The 27,855-nt window shown below is 42.0% G+C and overlaps 6 protein-coding genes across 8 annotated transcripts in view; 2 read left to right on the forward strand and 4 right to left on the reverse strand.

Annotated features, from left to right (window-relative positions):
- Positions 1–98: 98 nt before the first annotated feature.
- Eaat1 (Excitatory amino acid transporter 1) lies at positions 99–6,556 on the forward strand. 2 transcript variants are annotated; one of them, XM_076782545.1, is made up of 10 exons: positions 99–598; positions 3,451–3,724; positions 4,035–4,218; positions 4,300–4,342; positions 4,422–4,461; positions 4,536–4,722; positions 4,803–5,036; positions 5,115–5,306; positions 5,386–5,520; positions 5,644–6,556. In XM_076782545.1, exons 2-10 carry the CDS (start codon positions 3,469–3,471, stop codon positions 5,789–5,791), a joined length of 1,419 nt encoding a protein of 472 aa, XP_076638660.1. In that variant the 5' UTR covers positions 99–598; positions 3,451–3,468; the 3' UTR covers positions 5,792–6,556. The 2 variants fall into 2 exon arrangements, with proteins under 2 accessions (XP_076638660.1, XP_076638661.1); XM_076782546.1 differs by lacking the exon at positions 99–598 and adding an exon at positions 3,203–3,254.
- On the reverse strand, positions 6,545–7,873 carry Vps25 (vacuolar protein sorting 25). Its single transcript, XM_076782549.1, has 4 exons — positions 7,620–7,873; positions 7,216–7,361; positions 6,896–7,114; positions 6,545–6,811 (listed from the first exon to the last, which is right to left on the reverse strand). The coding sequence occupies exons 1-4, from the start codon at positions 7,667–7,669 to the stop codon at positions 6,699–6,701; spliced, it is 528 nt and encodes a 175-aa protein (XP_076638664.1). The 5' UTR covers positions 7,670–7,873; the 3' UTR covers positions 6,545–6,698.
- Positions 7,874–8,103: 230 nt separating this feature from the next.
- On the reverse strand, positions 8,104–9,710 carry LOC143350410 (uncharacterized). Its single transcript, XM_076782547.1, has one exon. It carries the CDS (start codon positions 9,427–9,429, stop codon positions 8,161–8,163), a length of 1,269 nt encoding a protein of 422 aa, XP_076638662.1. The 5' UTR covers positions 9,430–9,710; the 3' UTR covers positions 8,104–8,160.
- A 284-nt stretch (positions 9,711–9,994) lies between these two features.
- Arl2 (ADP ribosylation factor-like 2) lies at positions 9,995–11,100 on the forward strand. The gene is made up of 2 exons (XM_076782548.1): positions 9,995–10,157; positions 10,369–11,100. Exons 1-2 carry the CDS (start codon positions 10,093–10,095, stop codon positions 10,856–10,858), a joined length of 555 nt encoding a protein of 184 aa, XP_076638663.1. The 5' UTR covers positions 9,995–10,092; the 3' UTR covers positions 10,859–11,100.
- A 5-nt stretch (positions 11,101–11,105) lies between these two features.
- LOC143349670 (uncharacterized) lies at positions 11,106–12,845 on the reverse strand. The gene is made up of 4 exons (XM_076781078.1): positions 12,585–12,845; positions 11,990–12,497; positions 11,514–11,931; positions 11,106–11,334 (listed from the first exon to the last, which is right to left on the reverse strand). The coding sequence occupies exons 1-4, from the start codon at positions 12,843–12,845 to the stop codon at positions 11,106–11,108; spliced, it is 1,416 nt and encodes a 471-aa protein (XP_076637193.1).
- A 1,930-nt stretch (positions 12,846–14,775) lies between these two features.
- The window catches only part of Ser (protein serrate), a 50,374-nt gene continuing 37,294 nt past the window's right edge, over positions 14,776–27,855 (reverse strand). The window contains exons 4-6 of one of the 2 annotated variants that reach the window (XM_076781811.1): positions 20,321–20,939; positions 19,216–19,856; positions 14,776–18,743 (exon numbers count right to left, since the gene is read on the reverse strand). In XM_076781811.1, the coding sequence (XP_076637926.1) occupies positions 17,029–18,743; positions 19,216–19,856; positions 20,321–20,939 (2,975 nt within the window). In that variant the 3' untranslated portion in view covers positions 14,776–17,028. Of the gene's footprint in view, positions 18,759–19,215; positions 19,857–20,320; positions 20,940–27,855 lie in introns of both variants that reach the window. The other variant, XM_076781810.1, reaches the window with a different exon arrangement.

Below are 27,855 nucleotides of genomic sequence, written 5' to 3' on the forward strand. Positions count from 1 at the left end.
CGATTGTGTTTTAAAATATCAAGTACGTGCTGATTACTGAAGTGACCCACCGTATATGGCATAACCGTTCATTCAAGTTTCGAATACGCGTTGATCGGGGTATGCACACGCGGGGTTTCGTAAACCGCGTGTATGGTTGCGCGCGCGCAGTCACGCGTACATTGTAGGATCCGCGGCTACATGTGCAAAGATACATAAGAAAAACAACGAGGAGGGAGGACTGTGTACCGGGAGTTCGGTGAAAGGGGGCAAAGGAACGACAAAGAACAGAGAGAAATAGAATGTTGGCGAAAGGGTAATGAAGAGGGAGGGAGATACTTGATCTCTGACGCACACATGTTGCATCCACGCGACGAAGGGCCTCCGCTCTCATGGCCCAGCCGGCACTCTACGAGAACGAAGCGCGCCAACAGTACGACGATTGCATTCGCGGGAAGATCGACTTTTCGCGCACTGTAAACCGAAACGGAACGTGTTCAGCATCCCGATACAAAAAATCAGTAAGCACACGGCGTAACTCGATCGAAGGAGAATCGCATTGTTGCGGACGAGGAGTCTTCCACGGACAGGCAATCGCGAACAATATCTAAATCGACAGGTAAGTACATTATTTTTTCGTCTTAATAAACATAACGCGAATTACTTCTTCCGCGAACGTTTGAATGAAACCGCGCGTTTCAAGTGACACATCGGTCTTGATCGTTAAATGGAAATCTAATAAATTATTTATTCACGAAGGGTAAATAAATAGGATGAGGGAAATCGGAGGATTGTCTATGCTTCGTTTTTTATCGTACATCGTACTCGTATTCTGATATAAAGGGCTGGTTCCTTTTATAATAAATAAGGCAAATGTTGTCTATTGGGGCGTTTATCTTTGCCCCGTCGATAATTATGATCTTTGAACGAACGATGCGGCTACGGAATTTTCTTATTGTCTATTATTGTCGTGTTGGCGAGAAGGGACGAACGGTTTAATGAACTGCGTATCTCGTGTCTTTCTACGGCGATACACGTGCACAAGAGAGAAATTCAAACAGCTCGCGCAACTCTATGACTAACCGGACTTTTTGCTCTAGAATGGTCGGGCGGGTACATTTTGCACCAAGGAAAATAACGTCTCTGTAAAAGCATTAATTCGTAACGTTACTCTTTGTTACGAAATTTTATCCAATGTATGTCACGGTATCTTTGAATGATATTTTGCACGATATTTTCTGTGCACGAGAACAGTCGTATATTTTATCTGCGTGTTTGCCGTGTATATCTTGACATGCTTGCGCGTAATGATCCAGCGATTATAATTATTAATTGTGATTAGACAGACAACTCGAATTCGTTTGAAAGTTTCGCGAAACTGCGCCTCTTTTATAGAACACGCTACTTTTGCTCTCTGCGATTCAAACAAGACTGGCACGCGCGTTTGTATCTTATTTGGCCCCACTTTCGTTTGCCCTCGTGGAGAGGAGTCCGTGAGACAGGTCCACCAATCGTTCTCCAATAAAAGAACGGTAATCGAATATTGTTTTCGATCGCGATCGCGTTTCTTGTATCTCTAAATTTTTTTTTCTTTATTTGTTTCGACACGCGTAACGCAGTACGAAAACCATCGCCGTCTGGGCCGCGAGATAATGGTAAATTTTTCTGCAGTATACAATTTTGTTGGCGGATGGAACGTAAAGGCAGATTTCCAGGACAGTTCAAACCGGTTAATACCAGTTTCTGCGAGATATACATGTATACATAGCAGAGACAGAATAATTGCAGTTTATTCTATACTTTTAATTCGATAAATTATTTTGGTAATTAATCAACGCCTTGGACCTTTTTAGAGTAAACATTTTTTTTAGGTTTATTTACTTGAATCCAAGATCAATATTTGGCAAATCGAATTTTTACCGATACTGATTTCGGACGTGTCTGACATCGAGTGTCGTTGAAATTAGGAAACGCCATGTTGGTTTCTTTAGTGAATTGCTCAAGGTGATAGGCGATAAATTATTGCATGAGAATCGTTACAACCTTTGTTTGAATCAACAATTACCATATATAAATATTTCATTATCATTCGTGTTATATAATAGATTTATATTATGCATCATGTCATTGTCAATTAGTATGCGAGACGAGTCAGTCTCGTAATGCACCGCACAGATTGTTTTTCCTGCACACTTTTGCAATTATGTGGCTAACTATATGCTTGGCAGCTACATTCCAATCAAAAAATATTCTGCAAGGCTTACTGTCAAGGATAAATCAAAGATATCGTTGAAACGTTATCTTGAAACATTAACAAAGATATTTCAATAGTGACAAAAAGTTTTAATGTTATGAAAATTGTAAAATTGCATTCAGTTAAAAGCAAAAATTGTTTACTCTGTGGGAAGATATATTAGACATATTGATATTAAACTTTATGTTATGTTTTGGTTATTGGTTTTGACCTCCCTCGAGCGATAAATCTTTTTAAAGAGAGTACACATAGAACATACCGTTATAGTATACGCGATATACTAATCTAACCTAATAACATTTCGAATTAATAACAAATGACCGCAGAAGAAAAAATTTACGCTATCGCAAGGTTCCCGGTACATCTTATTCCCATTAAAGAGTTAAAAATGCATTGTTCAATTCCACGTAAAGCATATACGTTAGTTGTATATTAAAAATAAAAAAAGAAGACACGAACGCATTGATAAATTATCGATACAATAATCTCGCGAAATGTAAACAACATATTGCAGTCAGGTATGAGGTTCGATGACCGTCATCGCTCGCTCAGAAATGCTTATTAGCGTAATTAATCAGTCTATTTGCCTGCGTTAACTGTGGCAAATTTTCGTAGTTTTCGAGATTACGGCAAAGAAGCACATGGTAATGTTTCGAATTTATTCATAATTGGTGTACACCCACGTGTCAGTTTTATCGCGGTCCTCCACCATCTGCAAATGTTTTAAAATCATTTACGATCGTAAAAGTAACGCTAGCGTGTCGTCAGACTGTGATCATAAAAAGATAATAAAATATAATTACTACAACGCCTCTTGAATTATAAATACTGTCCACTTCATACACGCTGCCCGAAAGCTATATTTTACTATCATATCGGAAGAAAAGTTTACGCAATACATTTCTGCGAATCGCAATATTCGTGACTGCTATAAACATACAGTAAACTCTTTTCATACGTAGAGTACCAGGAACTATCATCTAATCCAGAAGATGAGCTTTTGCGTCGGTCCTTGGACCTTGTACGTGTAACAGAATTTAAAGTTGTTATTATTACACCGTTTAATTTATCAGCCAAAAGCCTTCGTATGTCAGTGGATTTTTAATATCTCTCTTTTAGAATTCTTTTTATATTATTGTATTCGATTCAGTCCACTATGACGCGTGGTATCATGTCACTGGAGGGCAAACAGAGACGTATAGAAATCCTGTTTTCAGGATAAGCACGGTGACAACATGGCGCATCCAAAAAAATTCAGGAATTGCATGTCAGAGAACATGCTAACGCTATTGACGGTGCTCGGTGTTGTGGCCGGTGTTATTCTTGGATTCATTCTAAGGCATTCTAGAGACGAGCCATGGACGAAGCGCGAGATAATGTACATCCAGTTTCCAGGAGATATTTTTCTCAGGATGCTGAAGGCTCTCATTTTGCCATTGATCGTCGCTAGTATTGTTAGCGCGATCGGTGGTTTGGATCTGAATTTATCCGGTAATGATTATCTATGTATACAGCTTCAGTCAGAAGTATCATAGAATATATCTGATTATTCACGATGAGCGAGCCGCGTAGGCGTACAAACTTGTTTACGTATATACAGATCGTTTGGCAGTGCACACGGTACTGGTATTTTCTGGTACGATTTCGCTCGCTGTCGCAAACAATTCAGATCATATATATTTCAAATTCAATCTTCTCGAATTACTACACAGTAAACAAAAATTTGTTTATATTATAACTACTGCGAAAAAGAACATTATAATTAAAGGGAGACAAATTTTGATATATATTTCATTCATAGGAAAAATCGGTATACGATCGATTTATTATTATGCATCGACAACGATATCCGCTGTGATTCTTGGTATAATATTGGTTCTCATTATTAAACCTGGAGATTTTAGTTCGCATGGTTTAACTACAAGTGAGAAGGTGAAACCGCCTAGGAATGTTACAACTGTAGATACATTATTAGATCTAGTCAGGTATATGATCAATAAATAAATCTCTTTCTCTGATGAATTATCATTATTTCCTTACGGAATTGATCTGTTTCCATTTTTTAGAAATGTATTTCCTCCGAATCTTGTACAAGCCTGCATTGCTCAAGTATGTACAACTGCAATATAATCTTTCGTTCTGTATATATATTATTTGATGTATTTAATTAATTATTATTTTATTGCAGTATCGTACGATATTAGTAGAGCCTGAAAATACAACAGGCGGTAAATATTACATTTGAATCTATTTAATGATATTAATAAATATATTCAAATAATTCGATATTTCTCTGTTCCAGTAAACGATATACGCGATTGGGAAATATCTCATCGATATGGAGATGGTACAAATACTCTAGGTTTAGTTATCTTCGGAATTGTATTCGGTATAGCTCTTAGTAAAATGGGAGAAGCTGGAAAACCTCTTCTAACGTTCTTCGAGACGTTATCTGAAGCATCGATGCTTATCACTAAATGGGTCATTTGGTACAGAATCATGAACTGCAGTAGTAATTATTTAATTAACTTCCACGTAATTTATGTTGTAACAATTATTTTATTCATAGGGTCTCCCCGATTGGTGTGTTCTTCCTTGTTACTTCGAAACTTTTAGAGATTGACGATATTGGTGCTATTGTAGGGCAATTAGGTTTATACTTCGTCACGGTATTACTAGGTTTGATTATCCATGGTTGCGGAACTCTTTCTGTTATATTCTTCATTTGCACCAGAGAATTGCCGTTTAAATTGCTTGGAAAAATGGGTCAAGTCTTAGCCACAGCGTTTGGTACTTCATCAAGGTCAATTGGACGAATTTTAAAGTCTTATTTATAACTTTAATAAAAATATGCATAAACGACATATTTTTGTGAATACAGCACAGCTACCCTGCCAGTAACGATACAGTGTTTAGACAATATTGGTGTAGATCCTAGAATCACAAGATTTGTCGTTCCAATTGGGGCCACTATCAATATGGATGGAACGGCATTGTACGAAGCCATTGCCGCAATTTTTATAGCTCAAGTTAGAAAAGTTCCATTATCTCTCGGCAATGTTGTTGGTATTAGGTAAGTTGTCGATTTAAAGTATTAATTGTAAACAATGTTAAAATCATAACAATTACAATGTCATAATATATTTTTGCAGTATAACAGCTACTGCAGCGAGTATAGGAGCTGCTGGCATCCCACAAGCTGGTCTTGTTACAATGGTTATGGTTTTGGACACGGTAGGTTTACCGGCTGAAGATGTAACACTGATTATTGCGGTCGATTGGCTCTTGTAAGTATACTATTATAAACAAGGATGACAACATTCGATCGATCTTGTAATTAAAAGAACAAGCGTCGCTCCGATTAAATTTTATTCATTGTCTACTATTATTACTGTTTAATGCATTTTCAGGGATCGTTTCCGAACAACAGTAAACGTTATATGCGATGCACTCGGAGCTTACGTTGTCGAGCATATGAGTAGGAAAGAACTCGAAGTAGCTACAAGTTTCCAAGAAGAAACGATTGAACTAGCCAGAGTAAGGAAAGCCGACGCATAATTTGGCTGTATTTCCTGTTAATACAAGTTTGCCATGATATTATGTAAACACAATTTTACAGTGTTTATATGTTTTGTATTTTATAGTCAATTATTTGTACTAATGTATACTCATGCTGGGTGCAGATCTTTTTCCATAGTGATCTATGCATATTTATATAATTGTTAAATAACGTTATTAGCAAGATACTTATTTAGAGATTTAAAGGAAAACGGTTAAGCACTAATGTACTTTAAAAGACAATATGCACTCATTTCGATTTTCACAAATATGTTAAATACATTGTTCTTTGTTTTCTTTCATTGTAATGCTTTGTTACAAATGTTTTAATGTATAAAATCAAACCACGGTAGTGCCCACATAAATGACCACGCTCGGGACCGGCCGCGGTCACTTATGTGGGCGTGGTTACTTCTCAGAATTCAACGGAGATACAATAGCTGGCACCCGAAACCACATATACAATGTATCGATAACGACCGGCATCAAGTAACGCTCGACTTCAACTTCAAGTAACGCGGTCACTTATATGGGCACTATTCTATTACGTAACTCATAATATTAAAACATTCCATATATTTATTGAATACAGAAAATATAAAAAAAAATTATATTGAATATTGTTTCTGCATATTTCATTTTTGTACATACGTAGTATTTATTACACAGATTTTATTAATATAAGTCTCAAGAAATCGCTTGTAAACATATATAGAAATGTACTTTTTTAATTAATTTTGTGATTAAACTTTATGCATACTTTAATTCATGAGTTTCTTAACATCAATTATTACTTAAGTTCTTTAAAAGCATAGAAACTGACCTTCCTTTATCCTGAATACACCACTTGTAGCAGCAAATATTTATATTTACATTTCCAAAACAGTTTTCCTGTATAATTATACATTTAGAAGAACTTAACACCTTGATTATCATCAAATAAAATCAGCTCTGCTTTTTTATTTGCTTCTAGTGTTCTAAGAGCTCTGATTAACACTTCTGTGTCAAGTCCATGAAATTCTATAAAAAGAAAACATTTCTAAATACTGACCTATTTTTTTAAGCATTTTTCTTTGATCCTTCAATTTTCAATCAAGCACATACCTTCATTTACTGTATCTTCTCCTTGTGTTAATTCAAAAAATGTACATACAGAACCAGCAAATCCATTATCCTGTGCCCAATTATAGATCATTTCACCCCATTCTTCTAAAGTATGCCAATAAACTAACCATCTTTGTCTGGACTTATCTAATGGACTTGCATTCCCTGATTTTGCTAATTCTTCTAATGCTAGTAAAACAACCTCTGAAGGTAATTTCCCTTTTAGGCATATATTAAGGAATAATTTTCTAACCAAGATTATTGATATTCATATTCACTATATTTATAATTTTGCTAAATTATTTTTATACGAAGGATACGATTAATTGCGGAGTTATTAAATAATGGGCTCGAATGTACTTCTCGTATGTCTATAATAAATTGTTTCGTGATACGATGATATTCTAGAATTAAACTTTTCCATGCTGCTAATTGTTTAGCTCTAGTATCAGTATGGGGTTGCAAACTGAAAAAATGTATAAATAACATAACGAACAATGTAATAATAGCCAAGAATCTTTTCTTATTTGATTTAAACACGGTGCTAATTTACACATTGTTGATGATCATAATCATGTTTAACCTCAATACCATTTATTATGCATATTATTACTACTGTTATCATTTTTTGTTAATTAAATTTTTATGAATAAATTTAAAGATCAATACTCGTGTTAAAATAATAATCGAAAATATACAATTGACGTAACCTATTGACACTCACGTAAAAAAAGGAGGGAAACTGTACTGCCACGGCCACTCGATTTCTGCCATTGTTACTACACTGTCCGATACTTTAATGAATCTTGTATAAATATATATAATTATGCCTTTACGGTATTTGGAGTACTGACAATAGAAGCATAAACAAAAGCATTTACGTGCATGACGTTAGCTATTAGGTGTACGCGAATTCAACTATTCGAATTTTAGATTGACTGCACTGTTAGACCTTTGTCGTACAAGGCCACAATCGATCTAAACTGGAATCATAAAAACATTTCCGACAAGAAACAAGTAAATGCATAATTAAATATCTCAAATGTGAAAGAGAGGATAAGGATTTTAAGAATTTCGAGAATTAATCCTTGGTCAGAAATCGCAAAATTCGATAGAAATTAGCATATTTTGTTATTTGTTAAACAGTATATTTGTGTAAACGTTGTAAACACATATCAAATTTAATACAAAATGTAAAAAGTCTTTCTGTTTGCTAAATGCATTATTATAAAATTGTAAGAGTATCTCATTGTAATTAATTATCATTATTGTGCCATAAAATTCTCATAAATAATTACATACTGATTTTGATAGTATACTCCTTCAGTTTCAAAATCTCTGTATGGTCTTAAGCTAGAATAGGGATTTTGTTCAAAGTATGTACACTTTATATCTTTACCCAAAATTTCTTGGACTCTGATTTGCTCTTTCTCTGCTTCAGATAATGTGTAAGATGTTAGAATAAGTGGACAATTTTGTTTAGCTATCATTTGTAGAGAATGTGTCCATGTATCATTCTGAGATTTAAAATCTTCACATTCATGAATTCCTGCATTGTACCCAATAATAAAGTTTGGTTTTATGTAGGAATCACTTGCAATATAATTTTCATAAAGTGTGTCTTGCATTTGAATTTCAAGTTGCTTGTTGCTACACAGACAATTTTTACAAAGGTTTATTGATATAGAACCTGGAGACAATTCAGGTCCTAATAATATAATTGTTGCTACTGTTACATTTGGTAGCCAATGCAACAGAATTTCCCAAAGTTCTATACCATTGATTTCTACTGCATTAGCTGCAATAATGTGAATAATTATATTTTTTTTCTTTAAAAAATATCCTAACTTTTGTGCTGCATAAAGAAATGTTAAAGGTCTTGTAAGAAATTCTGCATTAATTATTGTTTCTTCTTCTATTAATAAATTGGGATTTTTCTGTGCTTCAATATAGTCTTTTATAAAATATTTCATATTTGGTGGTAAATTTATGTGTTTTGTATGATATGATCTTTTTATTTCAGGTATTTCTTTCTCATGTAGTATTGAAGCCATATCTAATTTAAAACATAATTTTAACAGATTACAAAGGTTTCTGTGCATTGTATCATTTTTATGCTTTGTACAAAAGCTGGTATTTGGACAATTATGACAATCCACAAGTTCTTTTGTATTCCAATTATGGCACATTGCACAAGATCTAAGAAATTTAAACATTTGCTCCTCATAGTATTCTAATTTACGAGAAATCTTCATTGCTACTAGTAACATAAAATTCATTTTCATTTCAGTCCACTTTTCTGTACAAAGATCTTGATTATTAATTAAAAAGCTTGACATTTTGTTATCTTGTAAAACATTATATATTGCATAGCACAAATCCTTGTGCTGTGGCCAATGTTCTCTTTGATGCTCTTTAGAACAATAAGCAATCATTGTACAACCACCGCATCTTTTTAAAGAAACTTGTTTGCCAAACCGTTTACAAACATGACATACATTTGTGTAAAAGAAGTAGTTATACTCTGACACCATTTCAACGTAATAGAGATTATATACAAATTTATAATTATAAAGTATGAATTTATCAAAGTGTAATGTGTAAAATTTGTAAAAGTTATAAAAATTGTCCTTTTTTTCGAACGGTGTAATGATGTACGCGGTTAAAAATCATACTAAACAAGACTGCTTTCGCGCTTTGTTGTTCGAGTTTTTTAATCATTATGTTACATACAGTTCAAACATTTTAAATATTTCAACTATTATCCATCGTTCTGTGTTTATGGAATAAATCTAAGAATGTTTGAATTGATACATTCGTTTGTTTACAATATAAAACAATGAATATCATAAACGATGTATAAAATAGACCTCGCGCCTAATAGGAAAATGGCGCATGTTTCATGAAAACTGCTGAAAACACTAGACAGCGGTCAGGATTAAAACGGAAAGCTTCAGGAAATACTTTGCTTTCTGTCTTATATTAATCCGACACAATATTTTAACAAGATCCACCCATTTTTATAGTTCATTATTAAAATAGGTGGATATGGAAAATTTTAGTAATATAAAAGCTTCCTCTGGGCACCGGTTTGTCGTCTAGTAACATTGCTGCAGCATGAAAGACAGTTTTACGTCCAATCATTGTATATTCGTATATTTAAAATTATTATCCATAATATTTTCATGTAATGTACGATGGGTTTGTTAACCGTACTTAAAAAATTAAAACAGAAGGAAAAAGAAATGCGCATTTTAATGTTGTACGTATTTTAGCCTTTTAATAATTTTGAGGTTAGAAAGGAGTACTGTCACTTTCTGCGAAATATTATGTTTTGTAGTAAAAGTATAATTTTGTATCAAACAATTTATTGATCCTTTTAATAAAATTTGTATTCGTGTCCTTATGAGCATCGTTTGATATGAAATGATATTATACTTTTAATGTTACGTAAATATTGTATATCTTTTTAGAGGTTTGGACAATGCTGGTAAAACAACGGTTTTGAAAAGGATGAATGGAGAACCAATCGACACAATATCACCGACTCTTGGTTTTAACATCAAAACTTTAGAGCATCGCGGATATAAACTTAACATATGGGATGTGGGTGGTCAAAAATCATTGCGTTCTTATTGGAGAAATTATTTTGAATCTACAGATGGACTTATTTGGGTAATTGATAGTGCAGACAGGAGAAGACTGGAAGATTGTAAAACAGAATTGTATAAACTTTTACAAGAGGAAAGGTTAGAGGGTGCAAGTCTTCTAATATTTGCAAATAAGCAAGACTTGCCGGGAGCATTGTCTGCATCGGATATTGCAGAAGTTTTGGAACTGCCTAATATTAAAACGCATCATTGGCAAATTTTTAAATGTTCTGCAGTCACAGGAGAAAATCTTGTGGAAGGAATAAACTGGATCGTCGACGATATTTCCGCGAGGATATTCTATTTAGACTAAAACTCAAAAGTGTATTAAAATGTATGATTGATGTTGCTGCTAGTATTGTAATTTTTTACTTTATTTATTTTTTATCTCTCGGAAGGCATAAATATGATACTATTGTTTTTTCCCCCTCAAAGAATTATTATTACAATATTATAAAAACAGAATAAACTCATGATGTTTCTTAATATTTTAGTTCATATTAATCGAAAGATAGGTAGTAATTTAATTAATAAATAAATCTTTTATTATGTTCTCTCCTTTAATCTTTTGATTTCACCTTCTTTTTCCGTTTCAGACCTTTTTTTTTACCTATCCTCTTTCTTTTAGGTCTCTCCGGCGGAAGTGTTGTATCTGGGTATTGTGTCATGTAAACCGATTTTAATAATTCTTGGTCCACAGTATTCCTTATTCCAACAAATTCATTCATAATTGCATCTACTAGAGTCTTTGAGAGCTTCATTCGGAAGCGCCTCACGAGTTCCATAAATCTTACTGGAGAGGGAAACATTAATTTCTATATACATATTACGAGCATTTAAAATTTTTTTATACGGTTGTCGTTTTTATAAAATTCTATGCGAGATTGTGACTTTAATGTGACATTTAAAAAAATGTTTAAACTTTTATTCATACTTCCTAGATGTTCTTTATCATTAGGACGTAATACGTACTTCTTGAAATAGGTTCCTCGGTCAGCGACAGGACGAAATGACCAAAGTTCCTGCGTTGTCGTTTTCTCTTAGGCCTCATAGCTTCGAAGTTTGCTCTCTTGAAAAGTAACGCTTTCACGTCTGGTCCGTGGATCTCGTAGTTGCTTAGTATTCCTCCCAGCTTAACTTCGAGCCACGGCCTATCGTTTGCGATTGCATTCAGCTCGTGTAGTATAGTTTTATTCGCCCAAACGTTCGTGAGGTCCAGAACGCGCAACTGACTTTCGGGTGACCTTTTCGGGGTGACCGCTCTGACAAGAACGAACGCACCCTCTGCTTTCAAGGGGTTGTTACCTAAATACAGTTCTTCCAATACTGTGTTTCTCGTCAGACCTCTGGCGATAATCGTGGCATTCTCGTCGTAGAACTGATTTCCTAGTCATAATTACGAAAATGAGCAGGCGATCGAATCTGTTTGCACTCGCTATATTACCACTTAGATTTAATTTCTTCAGTGCTGGAGAACGCGACAAGAGTTGTCGAAGATAGTGGACGCATTCTTTGCCCAATGCGTTCCACGATAAATCAAGCTCGATCAAAGTCTCGTTGTTCTCGATCCCCTTGATCAATTTCTTCCAAGTTTCCGCAGTGTACAAAGAATTCCACGACAGCCCTAAAACTCTCAACGTCTTCGAGCACGAGACCAATTTTTGCAGAGCGTCTGCACAAAATTCGTCCAGGTGATTGTCGGCCAGCGACAGACTCTCGAGACTCTTGTTGTCGCAGACTGCTGTTGTAAGATAATCGAGGCCTTCGTTGCGAATATTACAACTGTCCAGGTCTAGCCTGATCAACGTCGTGCTCTGTGAAATTCCGTTTTGAAGCCTCGCGACACCTTTCGCGCCGATTCGACATCCCGATAGCAACAGAGTCTCCACGTAGCTGTTTTTCAGAAGCAAATCGTTCAGGTGATAACAGGCGTCCTCCGACAACCAGTTGTCCTGAAGAGGCCCAGAGTAAAATGATCGAAACGTAGAGAATGCTAGGAGCGTCTTTGCTTCGCGATGAATCTAAAATATCCGCCTTACCGTGAGATTAATAGTGTGCACCGTAATGTTATTCATCAGAGATTCGCAGAGGAGTCTGATAGCCCGTGGATCCACCCCGTAATATTGCAGTTTGATTTCATTAGACAGCATCATGTCCTCCAAAGCCTTTATAGACTGGATTTTGAACGTTTCCGCCATATCGAAGAACTTCTCCGCTCCGTCGTCGGGATAAGTGGTTTGATGCTCATGAATGGTCCAGAACGCTGGCACCAGGCCAGGATCGTCGGGTATCGGGTACATTGTATAAAGATTTTGCAACTTCAATTGAGAATCGCTGATGTCTATGTCCAAGAGGCACGGGTGGATGGAACTTTCGGTCCTCGATGACGTGGAAACGTCGGATTTCTCTTCTGAAGTGATCAACGTCTCTTCGGAGACCTCCTTCTCTTTTATCTAGAAATTCGACATGGACTTCGTGGAACTTCTTTTCCAAAAACGGAACATAAAACAGAATTACACCAATCAACGCTCGCAGCTTCGCCTTCGTTTCTTCGGCCTCTGCCGCGATCCTCTCCGCCCTTTTGTCTCGAACTTGGGCCAACACGATCTCGAATATATCTATCACTTCGTCTTTGTCTGCTTCCTCATCCTCTCCACCTTTTTCCGCGAAGTCCTCCGCTTCATCCTCATAACCTTCGTCCTCGTAATCCGTGGGCCATACTCTGTAATCGGAATATTCCGATACTTCCGTGGCATTGTCATCGTCCATATTCTGGAATTAAAAATGTCGAACGCGATTCGAAGGTCGGAAAGTAAATCGTGAACGTTACTTGCAGCACCTCAAAATTCTCCGTTTCTGCGTAGTAACCTACAATCTTTAATATTTTTATTTAATCAGTCGCAACGTGGATTTCAAGCTTCCTGGTTTTGCTATTAATCTTCAAACGACGAGTTCTCCAAAAATATTCAACCAACTTCCTCCATCTTCGAGGGGTCTTGTCAAATGCTAAAATAAGTTTTACGAATACTCGACGAGAAAATTATTTTCGATTTGCTAATGTTTTTCCAACTATAGAAGCATCTGTACTTTTCAACCCGTTAAATTGACGGTTGGATATACAATATAGTTAGTTTGTACTAAATAGTAAAGAACGTTTTCGTGAGACGTTTAAGATTTGAACCCCTATGGTCCACGATGGGATCCAAAGTTTAATCGCGTCGTACTTCTTCCAGTTGTCGTGGCTGCTTGCAATCTTGGTTCCGTGCTTGCTCAAGGCATCCCATTTACGCCGTAGCTCTCGGACACACGGCGGTTCACACGGGCCTTATTCGGCCACTGGCAGGGCTGACTCATTTACCGGGTATTCGTCAAGTGGCTCTTCTGGGCCATTGTATTGTAATTTTGACAGATCGTTCATTCAACGGTCACGCTGGTGTACGCAGCTCGTGTCTCGTGGTCAAGATCGCCCGATGGCCGCCGTTGTCACGGCCACGAAATTGCCCACACGGGGGCCTTTGTTAATCTCAGACGCGCTTTCGATGATAATGAACAGCATTATCCTCAATGAAACGATCTATTGAAATCCCTGGTCCCGGTTTGCCGTCAACGAAATCCGGATCCACGTACCACGGAGGTTGTTCACCAGGCGCTTTTACGCTCTTATTACCCGGAGAGTAATTACGAAAAATAACGAGATCTTCCAACCTCTAACATACAGTCGATGCAAGTTGTTGAAAGTTCTTTGAACAAAAAAGAGGCACAACTTGCTTAAAATAATTGTGAACTTGGGTTTCCACGTTAGTTCAGTTTGAGAAACAATGACATTATTTTATTTTCCATACGGTTAACCACTCGTGCATAGTTAAGATGGCTGTACCGACGGTAAATGCAATTGAGTCTTTTTTTTTGTGTTGCATAATATAATATGAAACTCGATTTTCGTTTACAGAGGAAAAAGGCGCGGTTGCTTTTCGGCCAATCCGACGCGAGGCAGTCGAAAGAACGCTATCGACGAACTGCAATCCCGGAAGGCACGTTTATACGTACGATTGTGCGTTCGCGGTGATTTGAATGCAACCTGCGCGGGGACTCGAGGCTCGCGTGAGAGAATTCGGGTGCAATAAACGTGAACAGCCAGACGATCTCGAAGGGTTGTACTTTTTATTGAAACATTTTCATCTTCGTAACCTTAGGCGAGAAAAAGTGGTCTGAGGGTGAGGGTTTGGGGGGTCGGGGGTTGGAAGGAGCTTATTATTTACACGCACTCACTCGCTCACGCCTCCTTCGGTATCTGACACGGGGGCTGATCACATCGCGTAGGGATTATCCATTAGCTATCTACCGTTTGACCAGGGACATTAGTTCGTCGGGTGTGTCAAAGAATATTTTTATTTTATATAGTTGTTGATTGTATGTCGAACGTGACGATCGATCGGGTAATGGATGAACCTGGTCGTCGGATCGATGCTCGGAGCTTGAGGAACGATCGAAGAACTATTGTCCGTGATCACGCAATAATTAATACAAGACAATAAAATAAAAATAATATAATATAATATAAAATAATATAATATATATATTTATATATATATATATATTTTTTTTTTCCTCATCGCTTCTATATATTTGTATAATAATATAGATTTTTTCTTTATAAAATAAAGGTATCTGTTATAAAAAATTTCTTCCTTCCGTTACAACTTACGGGTATCGTCTAATACGAGTTATGCGCCCTTCCGTTTCATTTAAAGTCTAAGTGTACCGCGCGATTTCGGTCGTCGCGCGTCGCGACGCTGGAACGATACTACGAGAAGTAGAAAAAAGAAAAGTAAAAATTGCACGTCTAAAAGGGCGGGGAAAGGGGGGGGGGGAGAACATAGGTGAAAAGGAGAATCCAAAGGGACTCGGTGAAACGAGAAAGTGGATCTGGAACTATGTACGTTGTGTGGAGGGGGTTGGGGGGACTATTTACATCGTTCGGCGACGCCATGTTGTGGCTCTTGTTCGCGTCGCGCAACATGGCGATCGCGACACGCGTCGTTCACCCTCCAGCGTCGGAAAAAATTTCATCGATTCTCGACGCTCTCGTTTACCGCCGATCGAAAGTTTCGGCTTCGAATTCTTTCAGATCGCGCGCGAGGAAGTACATATGTACAGGCCCTATCACAGCTTGGGCCGACTGGGGCCTCACACTTACGGGGACCTCGAATTTACACGAAAGAGATAGGTAAGAAATTTGTATACTCTCATACTCTTAGCAATACCAATAGTTTCAATACGAAGAGCAATGCCAATAGTTCGACCAATCTGATTACGAACTATTGAATCTTAGTCACAACGCTGCATCCACCAAGGATTCTTTCCAATTTGGAATATTGCTCTTTGCACAGAACATAGTTTTATTTTAATATACTGGGGGCCTCTAAAAGGTAAGTAGCGTTGGGCCTCTTTCGATCTCTGAGAGGCCCTTGCGTATCGTGAAACTGATGATTGATTTACGCGAGAACCGTTATTCGAACGTATCGCTTTCGCGGTAAACGTATAGCTCAACAAGTTACCCTTTCGTTGCAGAGGCGACAATCCAATGGCCTGGTCTCGTCCCCGTCGCTCTCTACGCCACTGCTTCCGGGATCATATCGAACTCGTCGAGCTGTACGTTTCCCTGTTTCTTGGTTTCTGCCAGGACGAATCTCCCAGCGATCGACGAACGATCAACGACGAATTCAAGAGGGCACGACGGTGCTGCGGAGGAATGAGAATGAAGTAGTCTTACGCACGATGTCCTCTCTTTATGAGTATCACAATAGTATCGTCCGACGGAACGTCCGAAGCCTGCGTTCGCGCAGAATCGTTTGCCTAAGTGCTACACACGCCTAAGTCGTACGGACAGAATCGGCTTCAGACGACGAGGGGGGAGGGGACCGCGGCAAACTACGATCAACGCGAAATACAACGTCGAATCTTACATCTTAAGAGAGTTGCAGGGCCGACGGCGCGTCCAAGGGAGATACAGGCTTAGCGAAATTAATAAGTACGAGCTATGTACATATGTACAACGATAAAACAACTCGGCGTTATCAATATAATTATATATCGTCGATCGGTTATTGTCGTGTATCGTGTGAATCGCAAGGGCAACCGGCGAAGGTAGATAGAGAGTAGCTTGGATCGTGACTCCGAAGACGGAACTTCGCGTGCAACTATTCGCATTTTTTCATCGCGTTCGTTCGTTGCGATCGCGATTAAAAGTCTTAACCTCGCGATAGGAAGAAAAAATGCCTCTTGTCTTTCTCCATCTATCTATCCGCGTATCTATCCCGAACGAACGAACTCTACAAGGAAAAAGAGACCTCGATATATCCCTGTGGTCTCGCGATACGAGTCTCTGGTCGACGTTCCTTTTCCGCGACGCTCTTACTGTCCTTAAATCCGACGCCTCCGATTTGACGCGTCCGTTGCTTCATTTTCGTTCGCGCGACGCCATTACACGTGCACCGTCAATACTTGGTGAGGTCCTGACGTTTGGCTGGTGCCAGGTTGTTGATGAGAGTACGACGGCTCCTGTAGTCTCGGTTTGCTGTACGGCTTGTGGGGGCCCTCCTCGTAGCTGAAACTGGCGGTGTTGTTTCTAGCTTCCGCGCTGGGCGGCTTGTAAAGGGGCGGCAGGCGATGTCTACCCTCTTCGGAGACCATCTCCAAGCTCTCCTCGGTGGTGCCCAGGGCGCCGAGTGACGTACCCGACAGAGGCCTCACGACGGAGACTCGCGGCTCGCCTTGGTCCTGGTCCTTCAACGGGTTCGCGTATCTCCTCAGGTTCTCCTCGTTCTGTAGGTTGTTGGACTTCTCGTCCAGGTCGCTGCGATGTCTGTGCAACGAGGTCTCGCTGCTGGTCGTCGCGGTGAGGCTGGAGCGTTGCCTGACCGATCGAAGGTACCAGAGCCCGCCGAAGAGGGCCAGCACCAGGACCGTCGCTAGAGCACCGCCTAGCACGGCCACGTAGCTGCCAGCGCTGCTGGCGTTCCCCGAGCTCGGCTCGCTGAGCAAGGCCGTCTCCACCTTGACCTCCAGCACGGAGGCCAGGGCGAGAGGTCTTCCTAGGGGTCGGCTGAGCGCCTCGCCTAGATCCCTGGCCGCGTCCACAGCGGCCTCGGAGAAGATAGTCACTTCCACCGTGTCGTTGTCTCCTGGTTTTAAATCGCAGAGAAGGACGATCGACTGCGGCCTCCTGGGATCGGCTAGAAGCTTTCTGAGACGACGGCAGAGGATCTCCACCGACGTGCCCGCCGCCAGGGTGTCTCTTCTCAGCAGGATGGTAAGTCTGGAGCAGGTGGGTCCCGTGGTGGCCTGCCCAGGCCAACAAGATGGCGGAGCGGGCAGAGCTGGAGGACCCACTCTTCTGCCAGTCTCCACCGGTCGACACTCGCCCCAGGCTGGACACGGCGGTGACAAACAGCTCTCGCTCGGGCTGGGCACGCACACCTCGTGAGCCAGACACGAGGTGCCGTTCAGGCAGTTCCCGGGCCCGCACCAGATGTTGCTGCACTGATTCTTCCCGTTGCGGCACTCGCAGATGTTGCAATCGTCGTCCCAGCTGGCCACCATGCACCCAGGACCGCCCGCGGTGCGGATCTCGCAGCGCGTTCCGCTTCTGCCCGGCGGGCAAACGCACGAGTAACTTGCTATCCCGTCCACGCAGGTGGATCCACCTGTGCACGGGTCGCTGGCGCACTCGTTCACGTTTATGCGACAATCTGGACCGGTGAAGCCCGGCGCGCACTCGCATCTAAACCAGTTGATCCCGTCGACGCACTTGCCGCCGTTCAAGCACGGCAACGGTTGACAGTCGTCGACGTCCCGGCGACAATTCGGCCCCTCGAAGCCCTCGCGGCACACGCATCTGTAGTTCCCATCGGCGGTGTTCACGCAGGTCGCCCCGTTCTCGCAAGGGTTGCTCGCGCACGCTGGCGACGCTATGTGGCAGGCTGCTCCTTCCCAATCTGGCGGACAGTGGCACGTGAATCCGTCGCCGCGGTCCTGACAGGTCCCTCCGTGACGACACGTGCCCGGTTCGCAGTGACCGCCCCGCAGGGCGCACGTTTTCCCCTTCCAACCGCCTCTGCAGATGCACGTGAAGTCCGCCACCCCGTCCACGCAGGTCCCATTGTTGCGACAGGGCGACGCCATGCATTCGTCCACGTCTGAAAACGGAGCCACTAATTTTAGTCATTTTAGTTTCATTCGACTGGCCGGATTGCTTATATTCAAATATTGATAGCGATAGTGGTACTGAAATTTAGATGTTGGCAAGCTAAACGATAAGAGAGGCAAAGGGCATCCCCTCCACTGTTTAGTTTCTTGGCCTAGATCTTGGTTCCTCATTGTCTTAACCAGTAATAACCAAGAACCTAGGAAGTGGAAGGGATTATACATATGTGCCATCATCTCGTCTCTCAATAGTACATCGTTCCACATCAACCCTGTGCAGTGGTCAGAATATGTTAAGGTACTAATCATCTCTCTACTTAGTGTATGGGATTAGGAGGTTGGATTCTTCTCGTTCCGATCACTGCACAAGGTTTTTTCAAATAACAAACTTCAAATCAAAGTTCTACGTTATTAGAAGATTCGAAAGAAAGCAAGGTTAGCGTGGTATCTGTTATAGATGCTTACCTTGATCGCACAGATCCCCGGTCCAGCCCTCCCTACAGATGCACTGGAACGAGTTGACCAGGTCAACGCAGGTCCCCCCGTTCAGGCAAGGATTGCCCCGACAGTCGTTGATGTTCTCGTGGCAGTGCATCCCGGTATAACCAGGGTCGCAGATGCATCTACCGCCGCTGCATCTGCCTCTGCCGCCGCAAGGGGTGCCCTCGCTGCCGCATCCGGTCTCCTCGTCCATGATCCCGAACTGCGGGTTGTGAGAGGCAGGCTCGGAACAATTCTTCCCCTGCCATTGTTCCGGGCAGTGACAATAGTAATCGGTCTGAGTGTTGAAGCAGGGCGCGGAGTTCCTGCAGGGATTCGGGCTGCAGTGGTCCCTGTCGATCTCGCACTGATAACCGGTGAAGCCAACGGGACAGACGCACTCATAGGCATTCACCAGGTCTCTGCATTCGCCACCGTTCTGACACGGCTTCGAGGCACACTCGTCGATGTCCACGTCGCAGTCTTTGCCAGAATACCCCGCGGTGCAGCTGCAGTGATAGTCGTCCACCAGGTCGATGCAGAGCGCCCCGTGCTGGCACTGGCCGACGCAATCGTTGATGTTCTTCGTGCAGTTCTTTCCGGTGAAGCCGCTCCTGCAGCGACATCTGAAAACGATACAGAGAAAATAGTAAAAATAGAGAAGATCCAAGACGTTAACGCCCGGAGGCAGATATCTTGATTGGTCACGGAACGTTTGAAGTTCAATAAATTCACTGAGGACGGAGATTGCGTCAGGGTGATTGGTTTTCATAGTTCAGATGGAAATATCAACGGTACGAGATCGTTCACGGGCGGCGTTACCGCGAACGTTCTAATTTAGCTTAATGGGGCATCTTAATAGCCGATTTCTTTTAACGCTCTTGGACGTAGAGTTTCAAGCAAACCGGTTGTTGCGAAACAAGAACGTAGGAAACTTTCGGGTAGCGATGGGTGAGAGGCAGATACTATCGAACGAATCGATACGTATCGATTAACATCTGATCGACCAGACTCATCTGGTCTTCTCACGTTCGTTCTAAACTTTTATTTCTCGCGAACGTCGAATATTAAACACAGAATGACGTCTCACCTGTAGTCCCCGGCGAGGTTGACGCAGGTCAGAGAGTTCTTGCACGGCGACTCCTTGAGGGCGCACTCGTCGACGTCGAACTGACAGAGGATGCCCTGCCAGGCTGCCGGGCAGTTGCAGACGAATCCGTTTTTCCCGTCCACGCAGGTGCCGCCATTTTGACAGGGTTGTGAGGCGCACTCGTCAACGTCCGTTGCGCAATACGGCCCCGTGAAACCAGCGGCGCACTCGCAATGAGCGCTCTCGCCGAGTTCCCGGCAGGTAGCCCCGTTCAAGCAGGGATTCGAGGCGCAGGGGTTGTCGACTTTCTCACAGGTGGGACCCGAGAATCCCTCGGGACAGGTGCACTTGTACTGGTCGGGCGCGGTGTTCTCGCAAGTGCCCCCGTTTTGACAGGGTTCGTGAGTGCCGCAATAGTTGAGGTCCTGGTCGCAGAGGATACCACCCCAGTTCGTGTCGCAGATGCACTGCCAGCTCGAACCGTTGCAGTAGCCGTGCTTGCAACCGGGATACGGGGTGCACTGGTCGCAGAGATCGCCGCGCCAACCGTGGCGACACTTGCACTCGCCGCTGACGTTACAATGGCCGTGCACGGGGTGGCAGCCCTCCTTGCAAACCGCTGAAACCATCAACGTGCGATTAGATAGGTTCTACGCAATCTTCGTTAGCTTCGAATCCTCGAGTTGAGCTTCGTTTTCAAGAAAATTGGGTTAATATAAAGGGGTTGAAGATCGCCACAAGTGGAAACAGTTATCAAAATGGCGTCGTTGGAGTTACAAATCCTCGTATATCGTGTCTTCTAAAGTAAATCTATTCTTTAAGCAAAGCACAAATTGGTAACCGGGGACAAGTCTCGAGGAACTCTTGCCCCCGAAGGTTTGATCATCGGTCCTATCAGTTATCCGGGACCCGTCCCGTTTCCCTGGGTATCGTTCGTTTCCTGCTCGAGCCGCGGACTCCGGTAACGAAGGAATAAGAAGAGCCTCTTCCCAGCGTCGCGCATAACTCAAAACGACTTCCCAACCGGGTAATCCTCCTCCGGCGAACAATAACCGACGCGCACCGCGACGCGACGCCAAACGGCACAAAAGACAGCCGTGAATGGAAGTTAAAACACAAACGATTAATCCGCCCACGGCCGCGAAGGCATAAGTGTCGGATTATTTTCCGCGGCCACGTCCACCGGAGGATTATACGATCCATGGACGTTTCGTGCGGCGCGTATCTCCGCGAGGCTGTCCCTCGGAGGCGGGGCAAAACGGATACGGGGCTTCTTACAGGTGGCAGAGATGACGAAATCCAATTTCGTTGCGGCCGTGGCACCGTATCTCTGGAAACGACGATCTCGTTCCTCGCGGTCGGCTGGAATAAAGAAGAGGAAAGAAAAAAAAAATCGAGGAAAAAAGGAACGCGTCGTGGAAGATCTCTGGCCGGGGCCGAGCAACTCAATTAGCCGGGAGGACAGAAAGACGGATGAGAAGTGACAGAGAGAAGGATTATCCCTCTGACCGTGAAACGAAAATTCACGCCGCGCGACACGCGTGCACGAATCCCTCAAAACTTTCAAACCCGACGCACAAACTCTGTACCGTTACGTCCACCGCACGACAAGAACGCGGAGGATCGGGTACAGGGTGTTACAGATACGAGTCGTTGACAGAGTTTCTCGATGCACCCTGTTTTCGTGAGGAATTCTATTTTGGTACACAAGATGTACTTCCAAGCAGTAAGACATAAGTTCTTGTTACTCGTGAGCTACCATTAAATCCGAGTTAATTTCGCGTGAAACTTGCTATTTCAAAACTCTGGATTGAAACACGACGTGGCTGACCGACCGAACTCGATGGACGTTCCTTCGGAGATCCCCGAAACCCGCTGTCAGGATCTGTCCACTTGAATCTAGGACACGCTGTATTTACACACGGTCGAGCCCCAACTATTTTTCAATCTGAAACCCTGGACATACCTATCGCTATACGTGCCGGCTGCATATTTTAAGCTACGACGACACGGGGACGCGTGTACGAAGTATACACAGGCTTGCGGGATCTTTAATGATTAATAGTCCTGCTTTCTCGTTCGCGGATATTTATGTGACTGCAGCGTGACATTCGAGGCCCTAAATAACGATGCGTCCGCGAGACTCAGTCCACCTCGACGTTACGATGCATGCGCCCGACCGGCGATTGTGTTTTTCCGGGATTTTTGCTTCTTAGGGAGTTTTTAGATCTTTGGTTTACCCAGATTTCTTTTCTACGTCGTTTCGAGTTTGAATTTACCGCAAATGTTACGTAATACCTCGAATAAGATTAGGTTTTGAAATTTCACTTTTTGAAAATTTTATTTTCTTGCGTCCCATCCCTTGCAGCGAATGTTTATTTTCCCATACATGTGTAATAAATCATTTTTTAATACGCGAGAGGCTCTGTGCTAAGAATTAGGGCCGCCATTTTATTTTTTCTTGGCTAGGGACGCAACAGGTGCGAGAATCACTTAGTCGAAGAATCTTTATTTGGCGAGGATTTATACTTTGTTCGGGAAAGTCGATTACCAGGCGACTGTAACGCCGGGGGGCATCGATCGAGCACTGTAGAGTGTTAATTACGCTTGTCTACGCGTGAAATCGAGTAAATCGAGTGTGTGGGCTGGCCGGGAGAGCCGAGAGTATACGACACGGCTGTTTTATAGGCAAAAATGGTGAAAAATTTATCTTCCATGGAATTCTAAAAATTGAAAACGTGTATTGTACTGACAGACAACATTTGTGGGAGGAAAAGTTGAATGACTTTGAAGAACCGTTTTCGTACGCTTTCTCGAGTGTAAACGAACAAGTTTGAAAATGATATTTTATCCCTATAAATTAAAGGCGATAAATTAAGAGAGCATCTGCTGCATCTGTCCGGAGATTAATATTTTGCATAGATCCTCGTTGATCAACAACCAGTACGGAGTACCGTTTTCTCATTGTTCGGGATTTATAAATCCATCCCCGTAGCGTCTACAGTTACACGTCTATGAGTTTTTTGTCGATTGCGCCGGCAGCAGGCAAATTAACGCGCGCAATTCGTCTTCGTACGCCGCGGCTTCTTTATTTTCTTATTCACCGATCTGGTGAACGGAACGAACGCGCGAAGAATCGGATTACAGGTGAAGGTTCACGACTTTCACGTTGTAACGTTTTACCTTTGCCACGGGGCAGAGGCGATAATCTCTCCATGGAAAACCAAACGTTTACTTATCTCGTGCTATTAACCACGACATTTTACGATTTACGCGCCTGTCAGTTATAAACCGCGGTCTCCGGCTTCGGAACTGACTTTAACAACGTTAAATTAGCGAAAATAATTCATGCACCAGTTTCACCCCGACCTTCTTTCCCTTTTCGAATCGTCTTTGTCGTTTAACGCTGTTTCTAATTTCTCCGCCACTGGTCTCCGAGCAAATAGATGAACAGCTGACATACGAGTACGATCGTAAGTTGGAAAGTTCGACGGAGCAAACCCTCGCGTGACCTTTGTACGTTATGCTTGCGCACCGAATTCACAATGGCGCACCCAGAAATCTAGCAACAGGGGTGCAACCAAAGTTTAACGGGATACTTCACAATATCGTCTGATGTTCCAATTTCATTTGATATTTAAAAAAATAGATACTCGTAAGGAAGGGTGGTGGTACAAAGCATGAAACGACTATTAATTGAAATTTATATCATCGATATTAATTTCCCACCGAGTACCGCCGTTGTCGGGCGCCATTAACGTTTTTAAAATACTGTGACACGATCGTGCCCGTTATCGATTTTTCCAGAACCATCGGTAGCTATTTTACGACCGCGGTTTCTGTCGAAAAGGGGTCAAATGCAAACGAACGTGTGCCACGTCCGAGCGAGAATACGACGCTTCTCTCCTCGAACGGTGTTGCGCGATGGCGGTTGGTGCATAGAGCTCGTGTGAAGACGATGCACGAGTGAAATTCTCGTATTGACCTTTCACAGCGCGACAAAAATGCCGGAGCCAGATCTCTCCTTCTCGTAACCAACCGGCTCATCGTCTCACGAGTACACGATTTCCACCGATGGTCCCTAATTGGGATCGTTCGTCCTTGTTCCTCCCTTACGTTCGACGAAAGTGGAACGCATCTAATTGCAGAACGATAATATGATCTTGCTAGCGTCGTTAAACGTTTGGAATATTCTGGTATCACCGAGATTCAACCTCTGTCTTTCCTGCAGAGACACTTTCTATGCTTGGTCACTGGCAATCGCTAAATGGGGCGTTCTGTTTCCTACAGAACAGCCATTAACGCGTTGCAATATTCGTCTAATTTCACGATTCAATTACTTGAAAGTTAAAAATTAATAACCACGGTCTATTTCAAGGAAATTTATAAATTTATCTTCGCGAAGCTTAAACTCGTAAACGCAAGCAAGAAAATCTTAAAGTTCACAGTGTCAAGGGAAACTGGCTGCGTTCTCCGCGCGGTCGTCCATTTTACTTTGAGACGTCGCGACGATAAATTTCTCGAGATTATACGCGTTTGTGAAAGATCTTGATAACGGAATTTTTCTCTATCCCTATTTTATCGTCGGTAAGAACAAACGTTTGTTTTATTAAATTTAACATCGAATACGAATTCAGATATAATTTCGATGTTCGTCAAACACATTATCGTAACTCTCTTTACGAGCAACGAGTCGGAACAGTTTTGTTTCACTCGACATCATCGCAAATGCTAATTACTATTCCACGGAAAAGAATTATAATACCTCGTCCTACTTTCTCCGACTTGGTTTCAGTTATTCAAATCGATTCGAGACTTTCCAAGACCACTGTCTACCTTTTTTTCGGGCACGATTGGTTTACTAGCAAATAACGAACTAGTCGTTGATTGCGTGCATGTGAAATGAGAGGTGGAAAAAAGGAGGAAGCCTGCGAAAGAATTCTCGATTGAGAAACGTAAACTCGTTAATGATACGTTTATGGAACAAGGAATAAACAGATACTTTTTTTTTCATTTTGGAACACTTGCTCAAGGAAAACTGCAATTAACGAGAACCTCGTTAACTAATGACGCGCCAGTGCATAACAGATACCATCCATTAATAACGAACATTGGATATAAAGACAGCTACTCTCAGCTATTTCGAGCTTCCCTATATGTACACGATTTTAGTTCACTTTGAAAGATATTAATAATAATTAAGTGCAACGATTACTATTTTCATTTTTAAATCTCTCAATCTTCGGAGAAACTTTTCCCACGATTATTAAAGGAATTTTCAACTGATAGATTTTAAGTAAAAGCGTATAGAATACTGGCTATGATGTTTTTTTGGAATACTTGGAAGTATTTTAACGATATTAGTCGCCCAAAAAGTTTGAAAGCGATCGATTTGGACGATTTATCAGAGCCCTCGCGAAAACGACGATCCCCCACCAAGATGGAGGGACAAAACGTAGTAGTCGGATGAGTCGTAGACACGGGGAGGCGGAAGTAACGATTAAGCAGCGAAGAAAGAGCTGCCATATTAGTCGGGCCAGCATTGTGCGAGGGGATCTGGCGTGATGCTGGCTACATACCTTTATACGATCGTACGACATGCGTCTAACGTCCGCTCATTGAGGCACGCTTCGAGATAATTCGTGTGTTTGCGCTGTGCCGCGTCTTTGCTTCGATCCGCGCATCGAGACTTCTGCCTTCCCTCGTGGCGATGAAAGCAACGTGAAAGTCTGATGAAACCCGCCACGAGGAACGGAGATGCGCAATAGTCTATCCTTGGCTTTATACAGAAGCCGTACATACACGGTGTCTCGGATTTAAACAGCCAAACTCGAGCCTACGAACACGTAGGACCATCGAACGAATTTTTAGGAGACATTGTCTTTACGAAAACAGAGATATTTCGATGCTGCGTAGATTTTCACTTTCCCTTCCTTGCAATTTGCGAGAAACACGAGAGCCTCCGGTAGACATCTTGGCATTTATGGCCGAGAGTAATTGTTTTTCGGGCGCACAGCCGGAAGGTACGGTGCAAAAGTGGTCGGCGCGAGCGTTAACTTCTCGCGTTTATTCATTGCACAGAGGCGGCGAAGTTACGTGTCCAATTAATCAAGCGTAACGGTGGTTAAAGATGCTGGGAAAAAGTTTACTGCCTTTGAGTCACATCGAAATATCTCTGGGTTCAGCGAAGTCGGTAGTATTCATTAGGAGCAATAGGCACGGCTTCTAGGGCCTAACGGGACGTCCATTTTGTATATTCGATCGAAGACGTTATTCGCAATTTACTGCTTCATCGAGGATGAATCGGTAAAATTGGTCTGTCTGTAATATTTGTGACAAAACAGAGGAGGTCTCGTAACCAGATTGAAGACATTGGTACATGGACATTATACAGGGTGTTCGGCCACCCTTGAGAAAAATTTTAATGGGAGATTCTAGAGGCCAAACTAAGACACACAGTATATTTTCGGTAAAGAATTTTTTTCTCGAAAGTACGTAGGATTTTGGGGGTATATGTATTCACCAAAAATGATTGTAATTGACCCCCGCAACCAAAAATAATTTTTTCGTGAATGATTTGAAATTTTTTAATTTAACTTTTTAACGAAGCCTCAATCAACAAATTGATATTCTTGATTTTCGTCTTATTTTGGCCTCTAGAATCTCTCATTAAAATTTTTCCCAGGGGTGGACGAACACCCTGTATATTATTTTATAAACTTTCTGAATGCCAGCGAATTGCAAGGAACTTCCAGTAAACAGTTAGTCGAATCTTCAACACATCGTTTATAATTCCAACTTCGAGACGGAGTATCATTGGCTGCTTAGAAGAATACCTCTGAGGGATATACTCGGTTTAAACGGTTCCCAATGAAAGACTGCGTCTTCCGTGCATCTGTGGTAGTGTAGATAGAATCGTTTGAACCGAGCGTACTCCTCGGAGGCATTCTTCTCAGCTGCCAATGATACACGAAGCTCTAACTCTTTCAGTTATACAATGTACCAACCCACGAACCTTCGCGACCAGTCGACGGTTTACGATTTATTTCTATGTTTATGAATCACTTTACAACACACACACACACACGTGGCATCAATGAGTAATTTCTTTAAAAATTCTATCCAGATAGCGACAATAAGATCCTTCGGTTCAGCTTACATAATTCATCGATCGAACGTTACAAACTAAATATAAAAAATGGATCGAGATCGAAAGGCAACTGGGAGCAGCCAATTAAATACGTTTTGAAAGATCGTTCGATTCCTCGATCCCGACCTTGGATCGACGTCGATCTCGTCGTTCGTCTCGTTTCGCGGAAACGGTATCGTTTGCTTTTCGCGTCGTCGCTGATTAATCGAATCTATTTTTTTTACGAGAAGAAACGACTTATTCGAAGTTCGAAAAATCCGGTCGTCCTCCCCATCGTAATGGCGGCTCGTTAGTTTCAGGCGCAGCCGTCCGTGAGAAAAGCGAGCGAAACGGGCGTGAGTCGCGCGAGTGTGATTACGCGCGACGCGAGATTTCACGCTTCGCG

Source organism: Colletes latitarsis, chromosome 14, assembly GCF_051014445.1.
Source record: "Colletes latitarsis isolate SP2378_abdomen chromosome 14, iyColLati1, whole genome shotgun sequence".
Lineage (NCBI taxonomy): Eukaryota > Metazoa > Arthropoda > Insecta > Hymenoptera > Colletidae > Colletes > Colletes latitarsis.

What these genes read in the sequence shown, in the direction of transcription:
- Eaat1 (XM_076782545.1), top strand. Translation starts at nt 3,469, where the DNA reads ATGGCGCATCCAAAAAAATTCAGGAATTGCATGTCAGAGAACATGCTA. An exon ending in TACAAGCCTGCATTGCTCAA is followed by an intron (nt 4,343 to 4,421) that starts GTATGTACAACT and finishes ATTTTATTGCAG; the next exon opens with TATCGTACGATATTAGTAGA. An exon ending in ATTGCGGTCGATTGGCTCTT is followed by an intron (nt 5,521 to 5,643) that starts GTAAGTATACTA and finishes ATGCATTTTCAG; the next exon opens with GGATCGTTTCCGAACAACAG.
- Vps25 (XM_076782549.1), bottom strand. Translation starts at nt 7,669, where the DNA reads ATGGCAGAAATCGAGTGGCCGTGGCAGTACAGTTTCCCTCCTTTTTTT. An exon ending in AGTTTCCCTCCTTTTTTTAC is followed by an intron (nt 7,362 to 7,619) that starts GTGAGTGTCAAT and finishes ACATTTTTTCAG; the next exon opens with TTTGCAACCCCATACTGATA. An exon ending in AGAAGATACAGTAAATGAAG is followed by an intron (nt 6,812 to 6,895) that starts GTATGTGCTTGA and finishes TTCTTTTTATAG; the next exon opens with AATTTCATGGACTTGACACA.
- LOC143350410 (XM_076782547.1), bottom strand. Translation starts at nt 9,429, where the DNA reads ATGGTGTCAGAGTATAACTACTTCTTTTACACAAATGTATGTCATGTT.
- Arl2 (XM_076782548.1), top strand. Translation starts at nt 10,093, where the DNA reads ATGGGTTTGTTAACCGTACTTAAAAAATTAAAACAGAAGGAAAAAGAA. An exon ending in GAAATGCGCATTTTAATGTT is followed by an intron (nt 10,158 to 10,368) that starts GTACGTATTTTA and finishes ATATCTTTTTAG; the next exon opens with AGGTTTGGACAATGCTGGTA.
- LOC143349670 (XM_076781078.1), bottom strand. Translation starts at nt 12,845, where the DNA reads ATGTACCCGATACCCGACGATCCTGGCCTGGTGCCAGCGTTCTGGACC. An exon ending in TGCACACTATTAATCTCACG is followed by an intron (nt 12,498 to 12,584) that starts GTAAGGCGGATA and finishes GGGCCTCTTCAG; the next exon opens with GACAACTGGTTGTCGGAGGA. An exon ending in GAAGAAATTAAATCTAAGTG is followed by an intron (nt 11,932 to 11,989) that starts GTAATATAGCGA and finishes AATTATGACTAG; the next exon opens with GAAATCAGTTCTACGACGAG.